This window comes from Leptinotarsa decemlineata, unplaced genomic scaffold (assembly GCF_025532065.1).
Source record: "Leptinotarsa decemlineata unplaced genomic scaffold, Ldec_3_MD MMD2_tig00004307_RagTag_RagTag, whole genome shotgun sequence".
In the NCBI taxonomy this organism is placed as follows: Eukaryota; Metazoa; Arthropoda; class Insecta; order Coleoptera; family Chrysomelidae; genus Leptinotarsa; species Leptinotarsa decemlineata.
Window position 1 is genome coordinate 8040271 of NW_027412606.1, and position 23260 is coordinate 8063530.

At 33.8% G+C, this 23260-nt stretch overlaps 1 protein-coding gene across 10 annotated transcripts in view; it reads right to left on the reverse strand.

Annotated features, from left to right (window-relative positions):
• Positions 1–6367: 6367 nt before the first annotated feature.
• Positions 6368–23260, reverse strand: part of LOC111507144 (NFX1-type zinc finger-containing protein 1) — a 90156-nt gene continuing 73263 nt past the window's right edge. For all 10 annotated transcript variants that reach the window (XM_074178909.1, XM_074178911.1, XM_074178916.1 and 7 more), the window contains 3 exons: positions 12478–12964; positions 7386–8156; positions 6368–7230 (listed from right to left, as the gene is read on the reverse strand). In XM_074178909.1, coding sequence (XP_074035010.1) covers positions 6455–7230; positions 7386–8156; positions 12478–12964 — 2034 coding nt within the window. In that variant the 3' untranslated portion in view covers positions 6368–6454. The remainder of the gene's footprint in view (positions 7231–7385; positions 8157–12477; positions 12965–23260) is intronic.

The following is a 23260-nucleotide window of genomic DNA, read 5'->3' on the forward strand; positions in this document are numbered from 1 at the left end:
ATCATCTGAAAGTTGGTGCACCATTTTTAATTTGTATGGATGAAATTTGTTTTTAGCCAACACCCTTTGTACTGTCCTTTGACTGACTTCACAGATAGACGCAACTTGGGCTGTGGAAGAAGTAGGGTTCACTACCATTTCTCCAAGTATGTCAATTTTTTTGTCATCACTAATTGTTGGTCGACCAGATCGTTTGGCATCTTGAACACTACCTGATGCTTCAAACTTCCGAAGAAGCTCCCTCAAATAAACCCTCGATATAGGGTGATCGGGGTACCTCTCATTAAACAGTCGTTCCGCTGCATGGAAATTCTACATTCACCAATTATTAAGATAGCTGCTACTTTGTCGGCTACAGTACGTACCATTTTGCCTATGTAAACACTTAAACGTCTCGTTAAACAATAGCTTAGGTAAATTTTTAAGGTATAAACACTTTTGACAAGTAGATAATTCAAACACGTCAACCTTTTTGACAATGAACCAGAGGCGTACTCTAAAATCTTTATTAATTAAATGCGAAACAATAATTTTCGTATTCCTTCAATTTATCAATCAAAATCAGCCTAAACCCAAACAAAATTGGTATGACTGAATAGGTATTTTCAATACCTTTCAAACGAGCTGTCACTTGCCATAGGGACCCATTTAAAAATTTTGGTCACAGTGGCCTTGTGACGTCATTTATGACTATTGCGTCACCTGTTATGACCAGTTAAGAAGCCTACATCCGTTTATTTCCACCCTCCAAATTTCATTATTATAAGTATACCCGTTCCAAAGATACGAGGGGGGGAGGGGACTTTTGACTAGCACTGTATATTAGATCGGCTGCAATTAGATACAGTCAAGTACATTTCATTTAATATTTTGTATATTTCCTGACATATATATTTGAAACATGCAGTCATTTTTTACACATTTTCAAATGTTCAGCTTAAGTCAGTTTTTAATACCAGGTTTATAAAAATAAAACATTTTCAATCCAGAACCTGCACTCATTCATGTTGCATTCTCTATGGACACCCATTCCTCAGAAAAGTTAGAAAAGTTCTGAAATTTCAATTTCTTCTAATGCTCCTCCACGTTCATATTTGTTTGCTCCGCCATATGGAATAGTTATCATTAGTTGTTATAAATAATCGAAAAACGGAATAATTGTATCAGTCATCCTCATTATCCAATCAAAGTATAAGAAAAATAAAATTATTTGCTTACCGAACTGTACATAAACTTCACTCAGACAACTTGAAGTGAAATGGAAAAATGTTCAGGTTTCAGAACTAATCAAATTTGGCCAGTTCCCGTTAAATTTTATTCATAGTACTTTAAACATGCAAGTGCCTATTTCTAATGAATTTCATCAAATCAGTTTCAAACTAGTTTTGGAAATTAGTACGAATCAGCGTACCTAAAACATACAATTGTAAATAAGAAGATCGTTATGTGAATTACGATCTTCTCAGAGAATCTTGTCTTGTACTCCCATAAGTTGTCTTTTGTCCATATAGGCTGAAGTTATTGTCAGATATTGAATGACCCATTATATTCAATCCAAAAAAAATACAAGTAGTAAATGATATGAAACACTCCAAAACTAATTTCCGAAACTTTACTTCATCTAAATCAAAGTTGAGAATTCAGTTATATCAGAAATATTTCTTGTTGAAATTTATTACATCGATACTTAGAAAAATATCGAAATTCCAATAATAACTGTCATTAGGATCATGAAAATATATATAGTTGTCGATGCCGCGAAAAATAACAGTAAACTTCAACTATGTATGAAACTAACTCATGAGTGAATAATCAAAAATTACTGAAAATGACTTTTCACATCATATTCAACTTCATTATTCTTATGTGAACAGTTCAGTTTTTGTTTATGATAGTACGAAAATTTTGAATGGTACACATAAATAAAATTCATATTTTTCTAGGCATCCATATTTTTGTATGCTTTCTCAATTCTTCAGATATACTTTCTTATTTTTTGTCAACTGTTGTCAACAATACAGAGTATTAAAACGAAACACTCTAACCTCAATGATGTATGTAAATATGTTTCATAGTAGTGTAATTAGCAATAAATGGACAAAACGAAGTTGTAGGTTTGTAAACTAAAGACGAGTACTATACATTTGAACAACAATAACAAATTTCAGTAACTGATAGTATTCAGTGAATATTACTGTGTATGTACCCTGTAAAAAGACATATGAAATTCCATTATAGACAGATTACATTGGGGTTAGAAAAATTAAATTTTTGCAACAAGTTATTCAATATGGAAAGGCCGACTTAATATTTCAGTCCATACTGATTTCGCTCGTTAGATGTTATATCAAAAATAAATGTCAATCGCGTATTGGCAGTTATTTGGTGACTAAATGAAGGCATTCAATTATTTTTTTGATTCAGGTATTATGTACTATACAATAAGAATGCTGAATTATGAAAATGTTTACGTACATATTGATTTACTGTGTCAACTATAATGGAACCCCATTCATATAGATTTTGTAATGCCACTTTCGTTGCTTTCCATTTAATTCATTCATTTATTTTGAAACAAATCCAATAATGTAAACTTGGTCGAATAGCTTGGAGTCGATGGAATTCTCAAGGCTTAGTAGAAAATATTGGGTTTGAACAGGCAATGTAGTAGTGTTTATACGAAGTCAGTTCTTGGAGAATAAATATTGTACCATATATACATATACGTTATGCTAACAGTCTAATTTTCTATGTAGTTTGCTAGTTTTGTACAATAGTTTTGTAACATATATGTAATTATTGCATTTAAAATGTTCACATTGTTGTATACTAGGTTAAATTCAAGTATTTTGAAATAAAAATTGTTTCGAAATCTGTTTTTTTTTCTCAGAGTAAATATTACAAATAGCCTTTTGTGTAATACAATTTGATTTGTCATTTCATATTTTCTAAAAAATATTATTTCAACCGCCTATTTTATTCGTTTCTCACGAGGAACGATATGACGACAATTAGACTAGAACATTTATTAACCATTGCTTATGAAAGATCACTTATGAATAGTCACAATATGATAAATGATGCACTATACTCTGTATCCTGATAAAAGTAATGAATGCTCATTGAAAATGCAATAGAATTTGAAACCTTTGTCGTAAAATGAATCTATATAAAACACTTTCCTCTCACCAAAACAAGAATGGTGTTTCTCGACGCACGTTTTGCTAAAAAAGTTGGAATCATTAGGAGATGACTCCTTATGATGCTAACTTGTTTGTAACGCAAACGGGTGGCAAACAAAAGATGTTATTACCTTTCAAGTAGTCTCATTACCTGCAATGTCATGCGTTTGGGTATTTACATCAAAAATACTTGTTATACAACATTTCAATTCAAATTATTCACAATAATGAATAGATATGGTTATTAAAGGAGCAAAAATTATGTTGTGGTCTCATCAGATAGGTTAGGTTAGGTCCACAGTGAGTGGGTATATTCGACCCTCCACCGCAACCCGCAAGGGTTTATTGTGGCTCACACCTATTCACACTCGGCCAAATAAACCCAGCTTCTCAGCCAAGCCGATTAGTATGTATGGTGAATAGTCTTTCAGGTCAGTACCGTTCTGCCCAATTCTAAAGACCTGATTCAGTCCCCAACAGGACAGGTACAAAGTATGTGCTCTGTTGATGTGATAGTCGGATAGTCAAGTTGCAAGATCACCACCTTGATAGTCACGACCAACCTTCCCATATGAGGGTTTTTGCACGTCAGCTACACCTGACTATGTCTTAGATTCAGACGTGCATGGCTTTGACGCCTCTGGTTTTGGTGAATCATCACTTGAGCGCAAACGTTTGCTAACTTGCTCATGGGGGTTTGTTCCCCCACCTGAGATAGATTCTGCGTACGCTGCAGTTCTCGCTCCTGAACTTAATATACAGGTAGGTCAGTTGGAGTCGTAAACTTGACATCCATCTCCTCTGTAGACTCGCGCCTGAACTAAATTTACAGGGAGGTCAGTTGGAATCGTAAACTTCACATCCATCTCCTCTGTAGACTCGCTCTTGATTTAATTTTACAGGGAGGTCCGTTGGAGTCGTAAACTCGACATTCATCTCCTCTGTAGACTCGCGCCTGAACTAAATTTACAGGGAGGTCAGTTGGAATCGTAAACTTGACATCCATCTCCTCTGTAGACTCGCTCTTGATTTAATTTTACAGGGAGGTCCGTTGGAGTCGTAAACTCGACATTCATCTCCTCTGTAGACTATATCATCAAATAACTCCGATGATTATCCGTCGAATATTATGATTGAAGGTTTTAACAATTTCCTCAACTAATTTCCGCATATTGTCCTCTTTTTTTGTAACATGTTCAACATATTTTCGCCATTTTTCGAAATCGACATATTTTAAGGGCTAGTCAAACGGTATTTTGACATATTCAATATTGAATAGCATGTTTCTTCTTGCAACAAAACCTTTTACTTAAGCCCAAACGAGTTCCATGGCATAAAGTTCGCAATGACGAGGAGGCAGACGCAGAACAGAGTTTACCATACATACTATGGTCTTCTTTCAAGGATCCCATCATTTCGTCAGAGTCGGTATTTCTTGAAATGAAATGAATGTAGTATTCTTCTGATGTCAAGTTTGTAGCTCTCATCAAAAAGCGCAGTTTTTTTTCTAAAGATCAACAGCTCCTAGTTTTTCTCTCATTCTTTAATTTATATATCGATGACTTCGAAACTACTCTCATTTGCGAATGAATGTTCTCCAGAGTATCAACGGTATACGAAGGATATTGATGCACGAGAGTCATATACATTAGGAACAGGAATTTTATCGTTAACTACCTGATTAATGTAATATTTGGATTGAATCATGACGTTAACTTCCCAAGAGTACGGCTCTGCCGAACTCTAAAAACCGGATTCGGTCCCCAGCGGGGCAGACACAAAGTTTATGCTCTGCTGTTAGACACCAACGTTCATCCCTACTGTAGTTCAACAACTGTTTGGTATCAAGCTTCGAAGGGTGAATAAACGCCTTGAAGTGAGCCAATCTTGGAAGATTCTGCCAGAAGTCCAAAAATCTTCTTGCCATCCAGGTGTTCAATGTTTGTTTGGCAAAGCCTAAAGTGATGCCAATGACAGGTTCTGGTCCGATGAAGCTGCTTGTAGCACCCTCCTCTGGGTCTGCGACTAAAAACACCTGCACCAGAACCGGAAGGTGTTTTTGATCCACCTGTGAACCAACAACTATCAGCTTTCAATATTTCCTTCTCCGGGAGGATCCAGTCCTTTCTATTCGGGAATAGTACTTTATAAGGCAGTTCGTAGTTGTCAATTGGAGGCATAAAGTCAGAGGTCGTTTCCAGAATGATGTGATTTCCAATGTCAACCAACAGTCTGTTGTTGCACTCTGCATTGAATTGATTTGTGCAATTGGCAATCTGCACAAGTCTGTATGCAGTTCATCTAGCCTCTCTATCCAAAATAATGTGGAGAGGAGGTAGACCTAGAATGATATCCATGGCCGCTGACGATGTGGAACTTATGGCACCACTGATAGCCAGACAAGCCTGTCTCTGTAAGCCAGAGAGCTTCGCTTGGGCCGTTTTCTGTAAAGCCTTTGGCTCCAGGCAATTGCATCATAAGTGATCATTGGTCTGACAATCATCACATAAATTCAATGGATTTGTTTGGGACCTAAACCCCAAGTTTTACCACTAACCCTTCGAAATGTCCATAGAGACAGGCTTTGTGTAAAACATTTTGAGCGTTCCAGGTGAGTCTTTTATCAAGGACAATGCCAAGATATTTCATCTCCGCTCCAAATGGAAAGATCGCACCATTGCTTACTCGTTATCATAAATAGTAAATACTCATTTCTAGAACATGCAGACTGTCACTAGGTATGATAACTTACTTCAAATCACGTGAACATATAATTGATCAACCCTCGTTATCTTCCGAACATCATAATTTGTTCCGTTATTTTTGTTGACATAATAAATAATTTATGTTTTTTATACCAAGATTTCATCAATATATCGAATGTGTTTGCATTAGATGCATTGCCATTATTATATTGGGTCTTTCTTGAAGCGTATGATTACAAATACCAAAGAAATAATCCTTTACAGTCAGACTGGTGATAATTTCTTGGAAATTGGAACAAGAGGAAGACAAAGTATCATCTCTTAGAAAATCACGTGCTTTTCGATGGCGGTAACTTACTAAAAAATAATATTTTTTTTCTGGGAGCTTTTCATTCAAACTTAAAGAAGAAATTATAGTTGTTTAAAAATAATGAAATGAATACTGAATTATAATTCAATTTCGAATAAGTGAAATGCTGATTATCTTTTGTTTGGTCGATACAAATTCCTAAAGCTTTTATTTTAAATACGTAACAACAGTTTACAAATTATTGAATGTCAAATATTTCAGTTGAATTGAAACTGCCTTAGGTCATAATTTTCCATATTATTTGCAACATCAGACCATGCTGGAAACTGAGCCCCATCCATTTCAGAAGCCAGCTGATTGGAACCTGTAAGTGTGTGTCGAGTACCTCCAATTTTTTCTCCACAATCAGGACACTCGAATTCTTGCATGGCACCTCCACATTCAGTAATTACATAAGGATGTCCATTGGGACATTTGAACCAGTGACCCTTAGACAGGCCCAATGCCTTTACAATCTCAATTCGTTCAGAGTCACTTATTTGGATTCCGCAACCAAGTGTTTTCAATCTTTTCTCAACTATCCGGTCAGTTTTGTCAGTGTATCTCGAATGAGATATTACCAATTTTTCTATTTCCTCAAGATCTTCAAGAACTTTTGTGTTAGGTGACCGGAAATAACCTAGTGAAGATTTTTTCCCTTGATTCTTTTCTCTTATTTCTGAAATTTCAACCATGCGTTTCAATCTACTGATTTCAAGTTGGACATCCTCTATTTCTTGAAGAGTGATTTGGTCTTCGTCTCTCAAAAGAGGATTCAGTATAAAATCTATCTGAGTATCAATTGATTTCGACTCGTGAGATTGATAACGAGAACATATATCTATAATATGTGCTACAATTTGAACTTTTGAGGTAATCGATTTCAAAGTTATAGCACTGAAAGTTTGTCTCCGACGTATGTTTCTTTCATCCACTCTGGTGTCTTGAAGACGATCTTGAAATCCTTGAATTACTGATGGTAGTTTTGTGACATCTGAAAAAAAAACATTGAACATTACAAACTAATATTTTCTCATTGAGAACAGAATAGTATTGATTTTGGACACACATGCCTGGTAGCCTACAATCACTTAATAATTTTTTTTATTAATTATTCAAGACAGCACATACAATCAATTGTTCACTTACTGGATAGTTTCGATGTAGTCAATTTCATATTGATTATCGTTTCCAATAGTTCATCTCTCAATTTCATGTTTTCCGGAAAGCTTCCATTGAGTTTGAGTTTGACACTGTTTATATCAAGAAGAGCCCTCTTCACATATTCACTGAACCTCTGGGTATTAATGATCGGAGTCTTGCACTTGGGGCAAACTTTAACTTGAATTTCGCCATCGTTATTCTTCAACCAACACTTCATTCCATCGCTCTCCATAACGTGGCCGCAGTCTTGGAGTTCAACAAATCTCGCATCATCATCTTCTTCTGTACCAAAGAAAATTTCTAATAGTTCATTCTTGTTGCAAATTTTGCATAGCTTTGGACATGGATCATTACAAAAACCAACACAGTTATGTCCACATTCAAGAAATTTTGGACAAGGTTCTTCGCAAGGTTCAACATCACATATGTCTCCGCAGTTCAATGTACATTGTTTGTGAGGACATCTCCGAATACAATCATGCAAGCATTTTACACAAATCTCTCCACATTTCTTAGTGCATCTTCCGTGAGAGCATCTATAGTTGCACTTCCTTTCGCATGGTTTGCAAGCCTCTCTACATGGGATGGGACATTCATGATTACAAACAAGAGGCACACCACATTTGTCCGCACATCTCTTATGTAAACGCCCTTGAAAACATTCTCCGCATTTTCCAGTGCATATATGTTGACATTGGAGAATTTGTTGACATGGTTCTGTACAAAATTTCATCAAAATTTCATCCTTGGCATTAACTGAAAACAGAAATCATTTCAGAAATCATTTGTAATTTTAGAAGAAGATATGTGATAAAGGCATTTGTGGATTTTTTTTTTAGCTATTCACTTCTTCCTCAATGGGCAAAAAGGGGTATTACTACTTGATGAGATTATAAACACATAGATTGGCAGGTACGTATGTCCAAAGTGAGTGGCTCTTTCCAAACACCTGATCAAATTCAACAAACAAGTTCAGCTTCTTAACGAAATCAATCAGTCCATTTGGTGAATGATCTTTTTGGTCAGATGGCAAGAGTCAATTTGCAACAAGCTTTAAACGTCTGATGCAGTCCGCGACGAGACAATCACAAAGTGTGTGTTCTGCTGTTTCATCAACAGATATGGCGCGCACTCTCATTCGACAGTACAAGATTCCATATATGATGATTCGAAACGTAGTGACCTATGAGAAAGCCTGTTAGACAAGGCATGATATCCCTGCCGAAATCTATTGACCATTTGATAACACACTTCAATGGAAGGATAAATACTTTGGAATGGATCAATCCTGGTCCTAGACATTCAGCACAGCCTGAAGCAATATCAATGACAGGTTATAGTTCAATGATACCGCTTGGAGTTCCTTCCCCTGCAATGAAATCATCCCCTTCTTTTCCTTTCAGGCTAGCGTGGTCAGAATTTCAGAACTGATATATCTCTCAGCAACTGTTCATACCTGAACCTGATGATTTTTTTATCAATTTCTGAAACAACAGATATCTGCTCCTAGTATTTTCTTCCTGGAAAATGCAGTCCTCGGGATTAGGACTGAAGGCAGGTAGTGATTGACCAATAGAGGCAATAAATCGGAGATTCTCAGAATGATGTACCTCACAATAATCTGTTAGACTTTACATCAGCCTTTCGAGTACAATTACAGATGTTGAGATGGTAGATCTATAAAATTTTTGTTGAACACTGACGATATGATTCTGATAGATACCACCAAGCCTGTGTCTGAGAACTTTGCTCAGTAAGTTTGATACGACGGATATATTCAAACTCTGAGCTCCAAGATTTTTCAGAGATCCTTCGGCAAGTCCAGAGGGATATCCCGGTTATTTGTGAAACATTTTCCAACTGAGTGTTTCAGACTAGATAATTCACTCCCGATTGAATTGAATTGAATAACCTCACCATTGAAATAAAGTGGAATTGAATCACCAAGATAATCTTCCTGGGTATAGAGACATATACTTCCCCTGGTACCAATTATGAACATCCTGCAACATTCTTTGGAGGATATTACAGGCTGCCCTTCCAGACGTTGTTCTTGTTAAAATGATAAAGTCATTCGTCTGAACTTGCATATCTACCTCTCTGCTGTCAAGGATATCAACCAAATTGTTCACCAGGAGGTGGACACAGAAGGGGAAGATGGTACCACGCCCTGAGGGCAATTCCTGATAACCTTGAACTCAATGGTGAACCTAATAGCCTCATCATGAAAAATTGTAGTAGCTGTTGCATTTATGAGCATAGCGTAGATCTAGTCGGATATTGTTGATTCTATGCTTATTTCAGAAAAGTTAGTTCAAATAGTACATTGTCAAATGCTCCTTCGATATCGAGAAACATTTCCAATAAAATATCTTTAGTGTTGAAAAATTCTATAGTTTTCTCTACAAGGTTATATTATGCTCTATCCGTCGATTTTCCTATCTAATAGGCATACTGATGGTTGTTCATCAGTATGCCTATATGTCTGTCCAGTATTCTCTATAATCTTTTTAGAATGAAAAATGTTAGGCTAATTGGTCTACTTCGAAAATATAACTCGCTACAGTTTTAGGAGAATGGGTAGAAGTTTGAAGGGTTGAAATGATTTAACTGCCCATTCAACTATGGTGTGAACTTTAATGGTGACCTTCAATATCTACATCTACTACTTCCTAGAGGCATAAGTGGTTGTTATTATAATGAAAACCCTATTTCAATGAAAAAATATATTCAAAATATCAAATCAAATGAACTGATATTACCCTAAGGATTATTTTAATAGCACTTAAGGCCAATAGTAAGTATTTTTTCTTGTTCGCTGTTTTAATTTCAAATTGAAACAAATTAAAATTCAGAAAAATGACAATCAAGAATCATCTTTGAACAAGGGTATTATCTCAGTTGTTTCTTGCCCAAAAAGGACAAGAAAAATCGCCCAAATGACTATAAACCAGTCGCTTTGCTATCAGTTATATCAAAAATCATGGAGGAAGCCGTAAACCACCATATCCTTGAATATTGGAAAGGCTTCAACATTTCGAGCGAGCATCAATATGGCTTTCGGAAATAAAGATCAACAGGCGACCTTCTATCATATGTCACTCATATTTGAAATAACATGGAGAGTCATGAGCTGTTGCGCTTGATATTTCTAATAGACCAGTCACATAGCATAAAAGGCATGAGAGGTAATGAGACTCAAAAGTCTCATATAATCTCTTGTCTGTACCGGAAGTTATACGAGGTCAAAGGTGAAAAAAAACAGTTTTTCGCACAGGAAGAGAAGCCGTCACAAGCAGTGCTTGCACTTTCCTACATCAGAGGATTATCGGAGAGGATAAGAAGAATTGGTTCCAAGTACAACATCAGAACCTGCTTCAGATCCGGTAACACTATCCGTAGCAGCCTCACGAAAACCAGGCCACCAAACGCGGACTACGATTCCAAGAATTGCATTTACCGGATACCCTGTGGGTGCGGAAAATCCTATAATGGTGAAACTAAGAGGCCATTGAATGTTGGCATTGCCGAGCACAAGAAACACACACAGCGAGGGGAAACCTGCAAATCAGGAATAGCAGACCATGTTTGGACCCATCAACATAACATCGAGTGGTCCCAAGCCGAGATCTTGCACAGAGAGGAACATTGGTTTAGGAGAAAATTCAAGGAAGCCGCATACATGTTGTCCAACAACGTATTCAGCCAAGCCAGCGTAGAAATACGCAACGTATGGAAACCCATAATCAAGCGAAAAATAGCCAACTCCCGCCAAAACGGTCATCTCCCACGGAACAATCGAAACGTCGTGAAGTAACGTGACTTGGAATCTCTCCACTTTTCATTTTTATTTTCTTTTTTCATTTCTTTATTTTTATTCTTATTTATTCAATTGTTCTATTTTTTACTTGTATTTTATTTCACTATTATTTCATTTCAGGTTTATTTTGGTTAATATAATTGTTATTTTCAGCTATTCATTTTCAATTCTTCTTTTTTAGTCGTTTCAGGGATTTCAAATCATTTTATATAGTAGACAATGGAAGTCCGAACTGGTGAAATTCAGTTTTTTGCAGTTATCTCAGTTTCTGTTGTTCCAATGATGTTAATATCTATTATAAAAATTGTAAAGCATGAAATGTAGGGTAAAGTTTATTTGAATCTTTTTCCCTTGCGCTCAATCGTGCGTATCGTGCGTACTGTAATCCAAAGTCAACCGTGAATATCTGTGAATATTACCCTCAATTTTGAATAATTCGTATTATTTATCAGTTAATATATTATATTTAAAGACATTTAATAATGTATCTTGTAAATGTAAAAATGGATGTAGTACACGGTGCGGATGTAAAAAATTGGGGTTGCAATGCACTTTATGTGGTCAGTGTAATGGGCAAGCTTGCCTCAATGCTGTATCATTGCAAAGTGACAGTGAAGAAGGGAGTGCATTTGACCCTGAAATTCTGGAAGGTCTGGAAACAACGATTCAGGACAACGAAGATGATGACGATGAAACAGAAATTCCTGAACGTCCAGAAGATGAAGAAAACTAATACTTTCCTTTTTAACATTATTGAAAATTTAAAGATATTGATTGAATGAATTTTTTCATCCCAAGAAACATTACATGTTTATAGTAGGGATAATGTAACATAAAAATTTAAAACAGACTTACTAAGAATGATACGGTCAATAAAAATAAACACATAATAATATGTGAAACTGCAAAAGTGTCAATCTATTTCAAGTGTGTTTTGAATTTCGTATACTTCAATCATTTTATATTGTTAGTTGTTTTATTATATGAATTAACTCCATCATGAAAAATACATTTTTAACCAAATTCACTTTCGTAAGGTTGTGAAACTATATTTTGTATTCGCCGTGTATTATGATCATGAATTGAATTGATTCCATCGAAACATAGTACTGAATGTTTTTCATTATTCTTTACATTATATTCTAACTTTTTGGTGATAATGATAGTAATTTGGGCTGCATGTTTTCACCCTTCTCTCATATTAAAAACCACAACATCTAATGGAATGAGGGTTGAGTAAATATGCAATAAACTCACTTTGAAAGCATTGTATTTGTTTCACAATGTGTCCACAAGGAGACGGCAGGTTACAGTTTTTCATTTTTTCACATCTAGTAGTACAAGGATCTCTACATTTATTCTGACAGTCATGACCACATACCAATTTACGAGTGCATTTTTCTATGCAGTGTTGACGATTGGGTTTTTCACAACATTTGGTTTTTATCTTGTGTCCGCACTCCTGTATAATTTTTTCAACGGTGACCATACAGGGACCGCATGTTTCGAAGCATTTGTTTCCACATTTGTGGCCACATGGCAACGTTCTTCGACATGGCTTACTGCACTCTAAAGCATCAACATCAGCATTACATGCAACATCATAAAAGTGACTGCATACTGATCGACCTTTTTTCACTTTAACCAAGCACGGTTCACATTTTTCATGACACAATTTTCTACATTTGTGATTTTTTGTACTGCATCCGACAGGTAACTTTTGGCATGGCTTTGGACATTCATACTGCAAAAGATAAATATTCTGAAGTATCATGGAACTGATTGAAATTCAATCTCACCATTTGGTGCAGATCATATTCATTGATTGAGACGAAAACATAAATACAAAAAGACAATTTTCGTCCTGGTGCAGAAGTAGTTTTTTTTTGGAATTCAAATAGTTGTAGGATTACATCAGTTTGTGATTATCATAACATCCTGAATGTCATTGATTATTGCACATAAATTCATAAAAATTTTTCCTTGTTACTGGTTTTAAGGTCACCGAACACTTGCTCAGGTAAGCAAACTAAATGTTCGATTTTTTAAATTCTTCTCCCACTCATTGATCCAAAACAAACCTCGCTCCCACAGAACTGGGAACCCTCTACTGGAAGTACGTTTCATCAACCAAGTTGACATCATCAGGCGATACATTATAATAAGTATCATACAGTAAAGTTTTTCTCCTAATGACGCTAACTTGGATAGTAAGACGCCAGTAGAGAAGGCTATTGCAGTCCTGAAGTGTAGAAGCAGTGTTTGAATTGGGTTTTTTCTTCACCAGAAGTTCCAGCCCTATCTTCAAACCCATCAATACATCTTGGTTCATAAGGAACAACAGTAAACAATGACTCATTGCGTTTTTAGGTGAGTCAAGGTTCAAATTAACTGAAAGAACGATTTGTTCAGACCAGTCTCGACTCACCTACACTATAGGTAGACTGATACTATTTCCCTGAATAATACCACAAAGGGTATTGGACTATATCCAACAGGTGTTAGTGCAGGAATCTTCACAGAAGTATTTCCTGCATATGCTACTGGCGATACAACTGCTGGAATAGATTTTTTCAATTATAGGAACGAACCCACTTGCAGACCGATTTCGAGCTATTTGGCCTCTCTTCCGTGCAAGGTAGTCTTCATCATCAACCTAAGGTCGATGATATTTCATAATTAAAAATTTAATTCCTTTCAGAGTTTCATTCCTCTAACCAAGCTGAAGCCAACGACAAACAACAAATTTGTCATCGCTCCATATGGTGAACAAGGTACTAACCAACCGCATATCCAAAATTCGTGAAGGAAAGAAACCTTCACGTATATTCAGTGGGCATACTTGAAGACTGGCTGTAAATCGAATTAACTATAATAATAATAATAAGTTTATTCTCAATAAATTCTCAAAATAATAATAAGTTTCTTAAAATAAAATACAATAATATAATAATAGTGCACTTTCATTCAGAGATATTTCGAATAAACAAGTATCCACTAAGGCAGTGCCTGTGCGTGGGTGATTTACTTATTCCAAATATTGACAATAATTAGTACACTTCAAAATAGGGCTCAGTTGCATTTCTATATGAGAGTTATATGTATAAAATCATGTATAATTCACTAAAATGTTTGTGACATAATAAAATTGTAGTCAATTCAATAAAATTAGGCTAATGAGCCTTACACACAATTATTGAAACATAAATATCATAACATAGGTAACGAACATCAATAATCAACAAAATAAAATATATGGAATATTCTAATATTCAAACAATGAATGGATAGCCTTACGTTCTAAAGAAAGAATATAATGTTTAGTCTTTTTTTTGAAGGAGTATATGTTTGAGACTTCTTTGTTTTCCGTCGGCAAAAAGTTATAAAATTTACTAGATAAAAAAGAATGATTTCTCTGTCCTATTTTCTTTCTGACTGGTTTCGTTTTCAGAGAATTATTCGCTTTCAGACGAGTTTGGTAGTTATGGCTGATGAGTGGGAGATTAAATCTGTTTTTGAATTGTCTTATCACAATTTTATAGTAATAAAGCTGACGCAAATCAAAGACTTCCGTTTCTGCAAATAGTAGGTCGGAGGAATACCTCATTGGTTTGGATGATATAATTTTCAAAAATCTTTTTTGTATTACTTCAAGATTCTGCAAGTGAGCATTCGTTGCTGCCCCCCAAGCTAGAATACCGTAAGTAAGTCGTGTTTCCACTAATGATTGATAAAGAATTTTGAGATATTTGAAATCCAGTATTTGCTGAAAGAATTTGAACCTGTATAGGAGAGAACGTAGAGTTTTACAGACTTGCACCAGGTGTTTATCCCATCTAAGATGACAATCCACTATTATGCCCAGATATTTCGCATTATTGGCTCTTTTAATCGTAATAGTTTCATCCGAGCTTATATCAATTTGTAACTTATCGTAGTCCGGGAGGCCACTGACGTAACAAGAAAATGGAACGAAACAGGTTTTTTCATAGTTCATTGAAAGTACTTTTTGTCCAAAACATTTAATTAAATTTGCCATATCTTTTTCTGCTTTTTCTTTCAACCCGTCCTAAGTATCATCCTCATACATAACGACAGTGTCGTCTGCGAAACTGGAAACCGTACCTAAGCTATTGAAGGTGAGTATAGAGTTTATGTAAATTATAAAAAGTATTGGACCGAGTACGGTTCCTTGTGGTACTCCACATCTTATTTTTAATTTTTTACTCAATGTTTCGTTTATTCTAACACATTGTTTTCTATTTAGAAGGTAAGTTTTCAGTAATTCAAAAGGTTTTCCTCTAAATCCTAGATCTTGCAATACTTCTAACAACTGCGTATGATTGACCGTGTCGAAAGCTTTTGCAAGATCTAAAAAAACACATAGGGATGGATGGCCTTTATCCAACTCTTCATAGATTTTGGTTGTAACTAAGTGGATTGCATCTTCCGTAGATTTACCATCTCGGAACCCAAATTGTCTATTTGAAATAAAATCATATTTTTCTATATACTTCATCATTCTTATTTTTATGACTTTTTCTAGTATTTTTGCTAAATTACTAATAAGAGAAATTGGGCGATAGTTACCTGGGTTCTTTTTACAGCCTTTTTTAAAGAGAGGCTGGACAATGCTGTCTTTGAAAATTGATGGAAAATGACCCTCTATTAATACTTTATTTATAAGTTGTGTCAGCGGACTTGCGATTTCATTTTTGATTTCCTTCAGTGTTTCTGATTTGATTCCATCAATTCCTGGTGCTTTGTTGGATTTGAGGGAATCGATGAGATTTATTACTTCATTTTCATCTGTTGGATGAAAAAACATTGAATGACGGGAAGAATATCTACTCAGAGGAGGATTTTCTGGAAATATTACCTGCCTAGCCAGATTTTCACCGACATTGATGTAATAATTGTTGAAAATGTCAGAAATTTCTTCCTTATCAACAGTGAGATGTCCGTTTTCATCAATGATTTGATCTATTCCTTTATTATTTTGATTTTTATTCAATGTTTTTATTGTGTTCCATAATGCTTGACTACTATTTTTATTATTTTCAATTTTTTGTCTGTAATAACTCTTTTTCCTGCTTTTAATCAAACTATTCAGTGTATTCCTGTAATTCAAATATTCTTCTTTGGAAACTGTGTCAGACATGTTATTTCGGTACTTTCTAAATAGTCTATCCCTTTCGATAATGGACCGTATTATGCCGTCGGTTATCCAAACTTTTCTTTTAATGAATTTGTGTTTGATTTTTTTATGTTTTGTATTATCCTCAATTTTGTCCTTCAACACATCGAGAAAGAATACTGTTGCATCGTCTATGTTATCAATCGACACCAACTGGTTCCAATCGAAGTCATGTAAGTCTCTTCTCAAACCTGGATAGTTGATACATTTTATCATTAGTTTAGAGTGGTTTTGCTGAAAATCTTTATTCATTTGTATTTTTGCCATGATAGTGTAATGATCTGTTATGTTTGTTTTCATCACGTATGAATTAATATTAGTGTTTTCTGATTTTGATTTGATAAAGAAATGATCTAAGCATGTTCCGCTTTTTGGTCTTGTCACGTTATTAATGTACGACATGAAATCAAACTCATAAAGTGTATTCAAATATTCCGCTGCCACTTGATCTTCTTCTAAAATATTTATATTTATATCGCCCGTGAAAATATGGTAGCCGCAATTTTTAGATGCAGTTTTTAACAGATAGTCCCTAAGTTCTATGAGGAAGTCAGTCACATTATTTGCAGGCGATCTGTAAATAGCTGAAATCAAAATATTTTGTCCTGATTTAGATTTAACTTCCATTTCAATAGACTTGCATCCTCCAATACTTATTATTGAATAGTTGAAGTCGTAGCCATTTTTAATATAAACAACTACGCCATCGTTTTTATTAACATCACCTTCATTGTAAATCATATCATAGTTATCCAAATTAAATATTTCCAGGCAGGGAAGTTTGAACGTCTCTGTTAAGATGATACAGTCAAACTGCTGGTGAACTTGAGTTAGATAAATTTTGAATTCATCCAAGTTTTTGAAAAGACTACAGATATTTTGATGTATTATATTAAATTCAGGAATATTTTCCCGTTGCTCTGAAATTAAGTTAAATTCACTGAAAGTAGTAAACTCTTTGGCTATTTTCATTTTATATTCGTAATCGCGAATGTATGTGTTCATTTTTCGATAGAAAATATTCACAACCAGTTAGAAATTTCGAGAGTGCATGCTTTAATTATGGGACGGAAAACAGTTGAAATATCATTATTGCACCTAATTTTTGTTTACTGACCGTGTTCTTGGCTTCTCCTGTGTTACTTTCTGGGTTGGAATCAGTTGAATCAGTTTCTTTGTTGTTGGGGCCTTGGGGGTACAGGGAGCTTTTAGTTGTTCTAAAGTTGTTTTCTTTATAGTTTCGACCGTGGGAGTGGAAGGTGCACTGCTGTGTTTAGGTTCCAATTTTTCTTCTTTTTCGAGATCTTCAATTCCATAAGCAATTCCTTTCACAATAAGTTTGTTTCCTTTTATATAACTGTCTTTATATTTCTCCTCTTGCTTAGCAAGCAAGAGATGTTTCCTCAAAATTTTAAATTCCTGTCTTTGATTATGGGTTAGATCATTCGATATGGAAATATTTTTTCCTTTCAACTTACTGCAATTTTTGAGAACTTCTCTCTTCTTTGAGTTTGAGTTGAATTCGATTTTTATAGGGCAATTGTCTGATTTTCCCAGTGGATAGAAATCACCAAAATCACTATCTTTTATATCCACACCAAGTAATTCCTTAAGATCCCCACACAAATTTTCTGCCGTAATCTCTTCACGCTTTTTATTGAGCCCAAATATCAATATATTTTTCTTATTTTGTATCCTTTTGAGGTGTTCTACTTCTTCTTTAAGTTCACTATTTTCGTTCTCAAGTTTGGATACTGTATTTTTGAGTTGTTCTATTCTCAGCAGAAGTCGGGCCTCACTAGCTTCAATACAGTTTTTTATGTCGATGCGGGTATTTAAAATATATTCTTTAATGTTTTTGACCGCAGCAGCTAAAAGAATAATTTGTTCAGGCCAATCTCAACTTAACTACACTTCATATTGATGGACTGACACCTATCAGGAAACAACTATTCCCCTGGCTAATACCACGAAGGGCGTTGGATTGAATCCAACAGGTGTCAGTGCAGGAATCTTCACAGAATTATTTCCTGCATATGCTGTATATGCATATGCTGGCAATACAACTGCTGGAATCGATTTTCAATTATAGGAACGGGCGATCTAGCTCAATTAGAGGAATGATATTCTGAAAGGAATTCGATTTTCAATTATGGAATATCATCAGTCTTCAAGTATGCCCACTGAATATATGTGTAAGTCAAGGTTTTCTAAAACAGTATAATTTATGTTCTCTGATTAATTTATTCAAATATTCGAAACTCGGGGTCCAAAAAACGGAACATACACGATACTTTATTTAAAATTTGAACTTCATTTAAAGTTTGGATAGTTTTATTACCCTCAGTATGTCTTAAGTAACTGAAGTACTTGTGTTATCCACTACTAAGAGTACTCAATGATAGGTAACAGAAGTTACCTCTTCAAGAAAGGAGATGAATATCCTCAAAACAGAAGTTAAATCACTAATAACTGAAAAGATGGCTTTGAAAACTGAAATAAATGATCTTAGAAATGGAGTGAAGCAGATAAAGGTAAATGAAGTTAGTGAAACTACTCCAACTGAAAGTATCATTATGGAACTACTAGAACGCCAAAGAAGAGAAGCTGATATCATGGTAGCTAATGTTAGAGAGGCGCAGGCAACAACACCTTTGCAAAGAAAAGAAAAAGATGCAAATGTAGTTAAGGAAATACTAAAGAAAATCAGTATCAATGTTAATCTTGACAACATTACAATATTTAGAGTTGGAAAAGTTATACCCAATAAAAATAGATTAATAAAAGTAGTTATGATGAACAAAAATGAAGCAATTACCATATTAAGAAATATGAAAAGTAATAGAAACAATATTCCACAGGGCATTAGAATATTTAGCGATCAGACCAAAAAACAAAAAGATTATTACCTTAACGTTAAAAAACAATTACAAGAATTAATATCAAATGGTGATAATTCAAAAACAATCAAATACATAAATAATGTACCCACAATAGCAAATAAAGTTTCTAATGAAAAAAACTAAACAAATATCCTAATATACCGCTTAAAACAGACATTATATATGGTAATATTGAAATTTTGACTGCACACAGAGACCAAATAATTAATTCCATCCTACCATACCAACCATCAATAATATTATTTAGTGAAACACGTACCACTGTTGACATTGAGGACAGTGAAATAATGCTAACGGGATATAAAACAATTAGATGTGATTCATCTTCCCGACATACAGGAGGGGTTCTTATATATGTAAAATCTCATTTACAATACTCCATTCACAAAAACTATACTTTAGAAAAAAATTATTGGTGCCTAATTATAAAAATAAAATACAATAATAATGTAAAAATGTTAATTGGTGCCCTTTATCATTCACCTAATGCAAGTCACACAATATTTATTGATCATTTTGAAAATATATGCGAAGATCTTTCTCAATAAAAATCAAAATTTATATTAGCTGGAGATTTTAATATTAACTTTGAAAGTAATATGAAGTTCAATCGACACGCATCAAAAATCTATTGAATATGTATGGAATGAATCAAAGTATTGAAGAATGTACTAGAATTACTTATACTAGTGCAAGCTTAATTGATTATGTCATCAGTAACTTTGAACTTCAAACAGTAGTTCACAATATACCCAAAATAACTGATCATTCCTTAGTCTCCGTTAACCTATTAAATAGAATATCAAACTCACCAAAAACCCTTAAGAGTTATCGTAATTTGGGAAACGAAAACATGAATAAAATTTGTTTGGAATTGATTGACAATAATTATTTACTAAACTGTGTTGACATTCAAAGATTTTATGAGGATTTTATTAATAAGACTGTAATTACTGTCAACACAATTGCTCCAGTCAAGAGGTATTTTTCTCACCAAAATAGTCTTCCATGGTTTGACAAGGACCTAAAAGACATAATTAAGCAAAGAGATGAAGCATACCAAATTTTTAAACACAACAGGTGTGAAGTCAACTGGGAAAGATATAAAAGTCTAAGAAACTATGTAGTTAATTTACTGAAAACTAAAAAGCAAGAATATTATTATAATAAAATTGATTCAAGCTCTAAGAACCAACAACTTATGTGGAAAACCATTAAATCTCTAATTAATACTAAGTCTAATACAGTTGACATAAACAATATTGAATTTGAAGGAGAAGGACAAGTAAAAATCCTTAGAGATGAAGCTGAAATAGCAGAAACTTTCAACAAATATTTTGAATCCAGCTTAGAAGAAATTGTTAAATCAATTAAGACTACTACTTCATGAAAAGGTGAAATTACGGCGGTCTCTAGTTTCGAAAGTTTTAATCAACTTGAATTGAAAGATCTTACAGGAATTGTTAATAGATTGGAAAATAAATCTGGAACTAAAATCTTAGATATCAAGTTTATTAAAACTACGTTTGGAGTCATTGGTCATGTTTTGTTATATTTTATAAATATCTCTCTACAATATGGGCAATTTCCTGAGTACCTGAAAACTAGTATAATAGTACCTGTTCCCAAAGTCAAAAATACAAATAAAGCGGGAGAATTCCGTCCAGTAAACACCTTACCAGGAATAGAGAAACTACTAGAAATGGCTGTATACGATCAGCTCCTAAGTTATGTTGAGGCCAATAATATTCTCATAAGTAATCAATCCGGTTTTAGGAAAAATCATTCTTGTGAAACGGCTTTACAACTTACCATTTAGTAAATGGACTCAATCTATTGACAATGGAGATTATGTTGTAACAGTATTCTTAGACTTAAGAAGAGCTTTTGAGACAATTGACCGTAATATATTAATGAAAAAATTGTAAGCTATTGGTCTTAAAGGAACAGTGCTAGGATGGTTTAAGGACTACTTAAGCGATCGAAGACAAATCACTAAAGTGGGTAATGTTCTCTCATCTCCTATTAACGCAAAATTTGGGGTACCTCAAGGAAGTGTCTTGGGCCCTTTACTATTTCTTATATATATTAATGACATCAGTTTATGTCAAAATTGTGACTTTATGAATTTATTTGCTGATGATACAATGTTAACAACATCTCATAAAGATTTAGAGATAGCTTTGACAAAAATGAATATCTGCTTGGAGGAGATTAATAAATACTTGAACGTCAACAAATTAAAACTAAACGTATCTAAAACAAAAGCCATGATTCTGACCACAGCATATAAATATAAATATATAAACATAAATTACTATTCTTTGGAAATTAATAAAGAAAAAATAGAATTTGTAACCGAAATTAAGTACCTGGGATTCATGTTAGACAACTGTTTATATTATAATGTACACTTCAAATACATAACTAAAAAAATATCAAAGAAACTTTACTTTTTTACTCGAATCTCTTATCATTTGTCAGTTTCTTCCATGATCACTATATATAACACAATCATTCAGCCTCATTTCGAATATTGTAGTACATTACTATATGGGTGTGATCAAAACAAAATTTCAACTTTACAAAAACTACAAAATCGTGGAATGAGAGTCATATTAAAATGTAATCATTATACAAGCATAAAGTTTATGCTCGACGCATTACAATGGTTATCAATAAAAGAAAGGTTCTATAGATCAGCAATGATATTTATTTTCAAGACTATTAATAATATGTTACCATCTTATTTTGATGAATTTATTATTTATCGTGATAGTACTCACAACTACGAGACAAGACATAGTTATCTTTTTCACTTGCCAAGATGCAGATTAACCAGCTCAATGAAAATATTGTTTTATAAAGGTTTAAACCATTTTAATAAGCTGCCAAGAGACATAAAACAAAGCGAAAGTATTTATATATTTAAATCTAAACTAAACAACTATATTAAAACAAATACAATTTTGTAGGAAAAGACTCAATGATGCAGAACATCAGTAGTCTTGAACCTTAACATTTATTATCATGTATCAGTATGTTTTAAATTGTTAGTATAGTCTTATCTAAGTTAGTTAACTTTGAATTTTATTTCCTTTTCTATTTTATTTCTCAACATTGTTAGGTTACAGTCATATGTATGACTCTAGTTATTAGTTATTATTATTGTTGGTTAAGGACATATTATTATTGTTTACTGATTTATTATTATTACTGTATATTATTATTATTATTATTATTATTGTATGTATATTAGGATTTCCTAAATAAATGTATTCATTCATTCATTCATTCATTCATATATCTGTATCTATATAAATACATACTTTTCGATTTATGAATTTACTTAGTTGATGAATATTGGGAATGATGAAGAGTTTGCTGAACATCGTTTCTGTTCAGCCGAATAAATCGAGAAGTTTGATATTGAACATAATGAATGTTCTGATTGATTTTTTGAGATTAGAAATATTCCTTATGGTGACCGGCAAAATATTAAATAATTTTGGACCGTGATAGAAGATACATTTCTGTCTGTGACTTTTATTGAATGCTGGTAAGTTTATGGCGGAATCAGTGACGAATTTTTTTTGTTTGTTGAAGTATAAATTTGTTTGTGTACATCCAAGTTAAACATTGGTGGATATAGAGTTCTGTCGTTTTCAGTAATTGCGTTTCCGTATAGAGACATTCGGTAGAGGATAATTGTTTTAAATATTTTCCAGAATGTATTTTGAGATATTTGAGGGATATCGAGGGAATTGTCAAAAGTACCACCTCAGTACAATATTTTATTACTGATTATTAGAGATAGAAAAACGAAATTTACATTTTCAATTTACATTTATTGACATATTTACTTTCTTTGCCGTACTTCCAAAGACCCCAACTTTCGATTTTTAAATGAAACATCCTATATATTTTTACTTATTTTGAT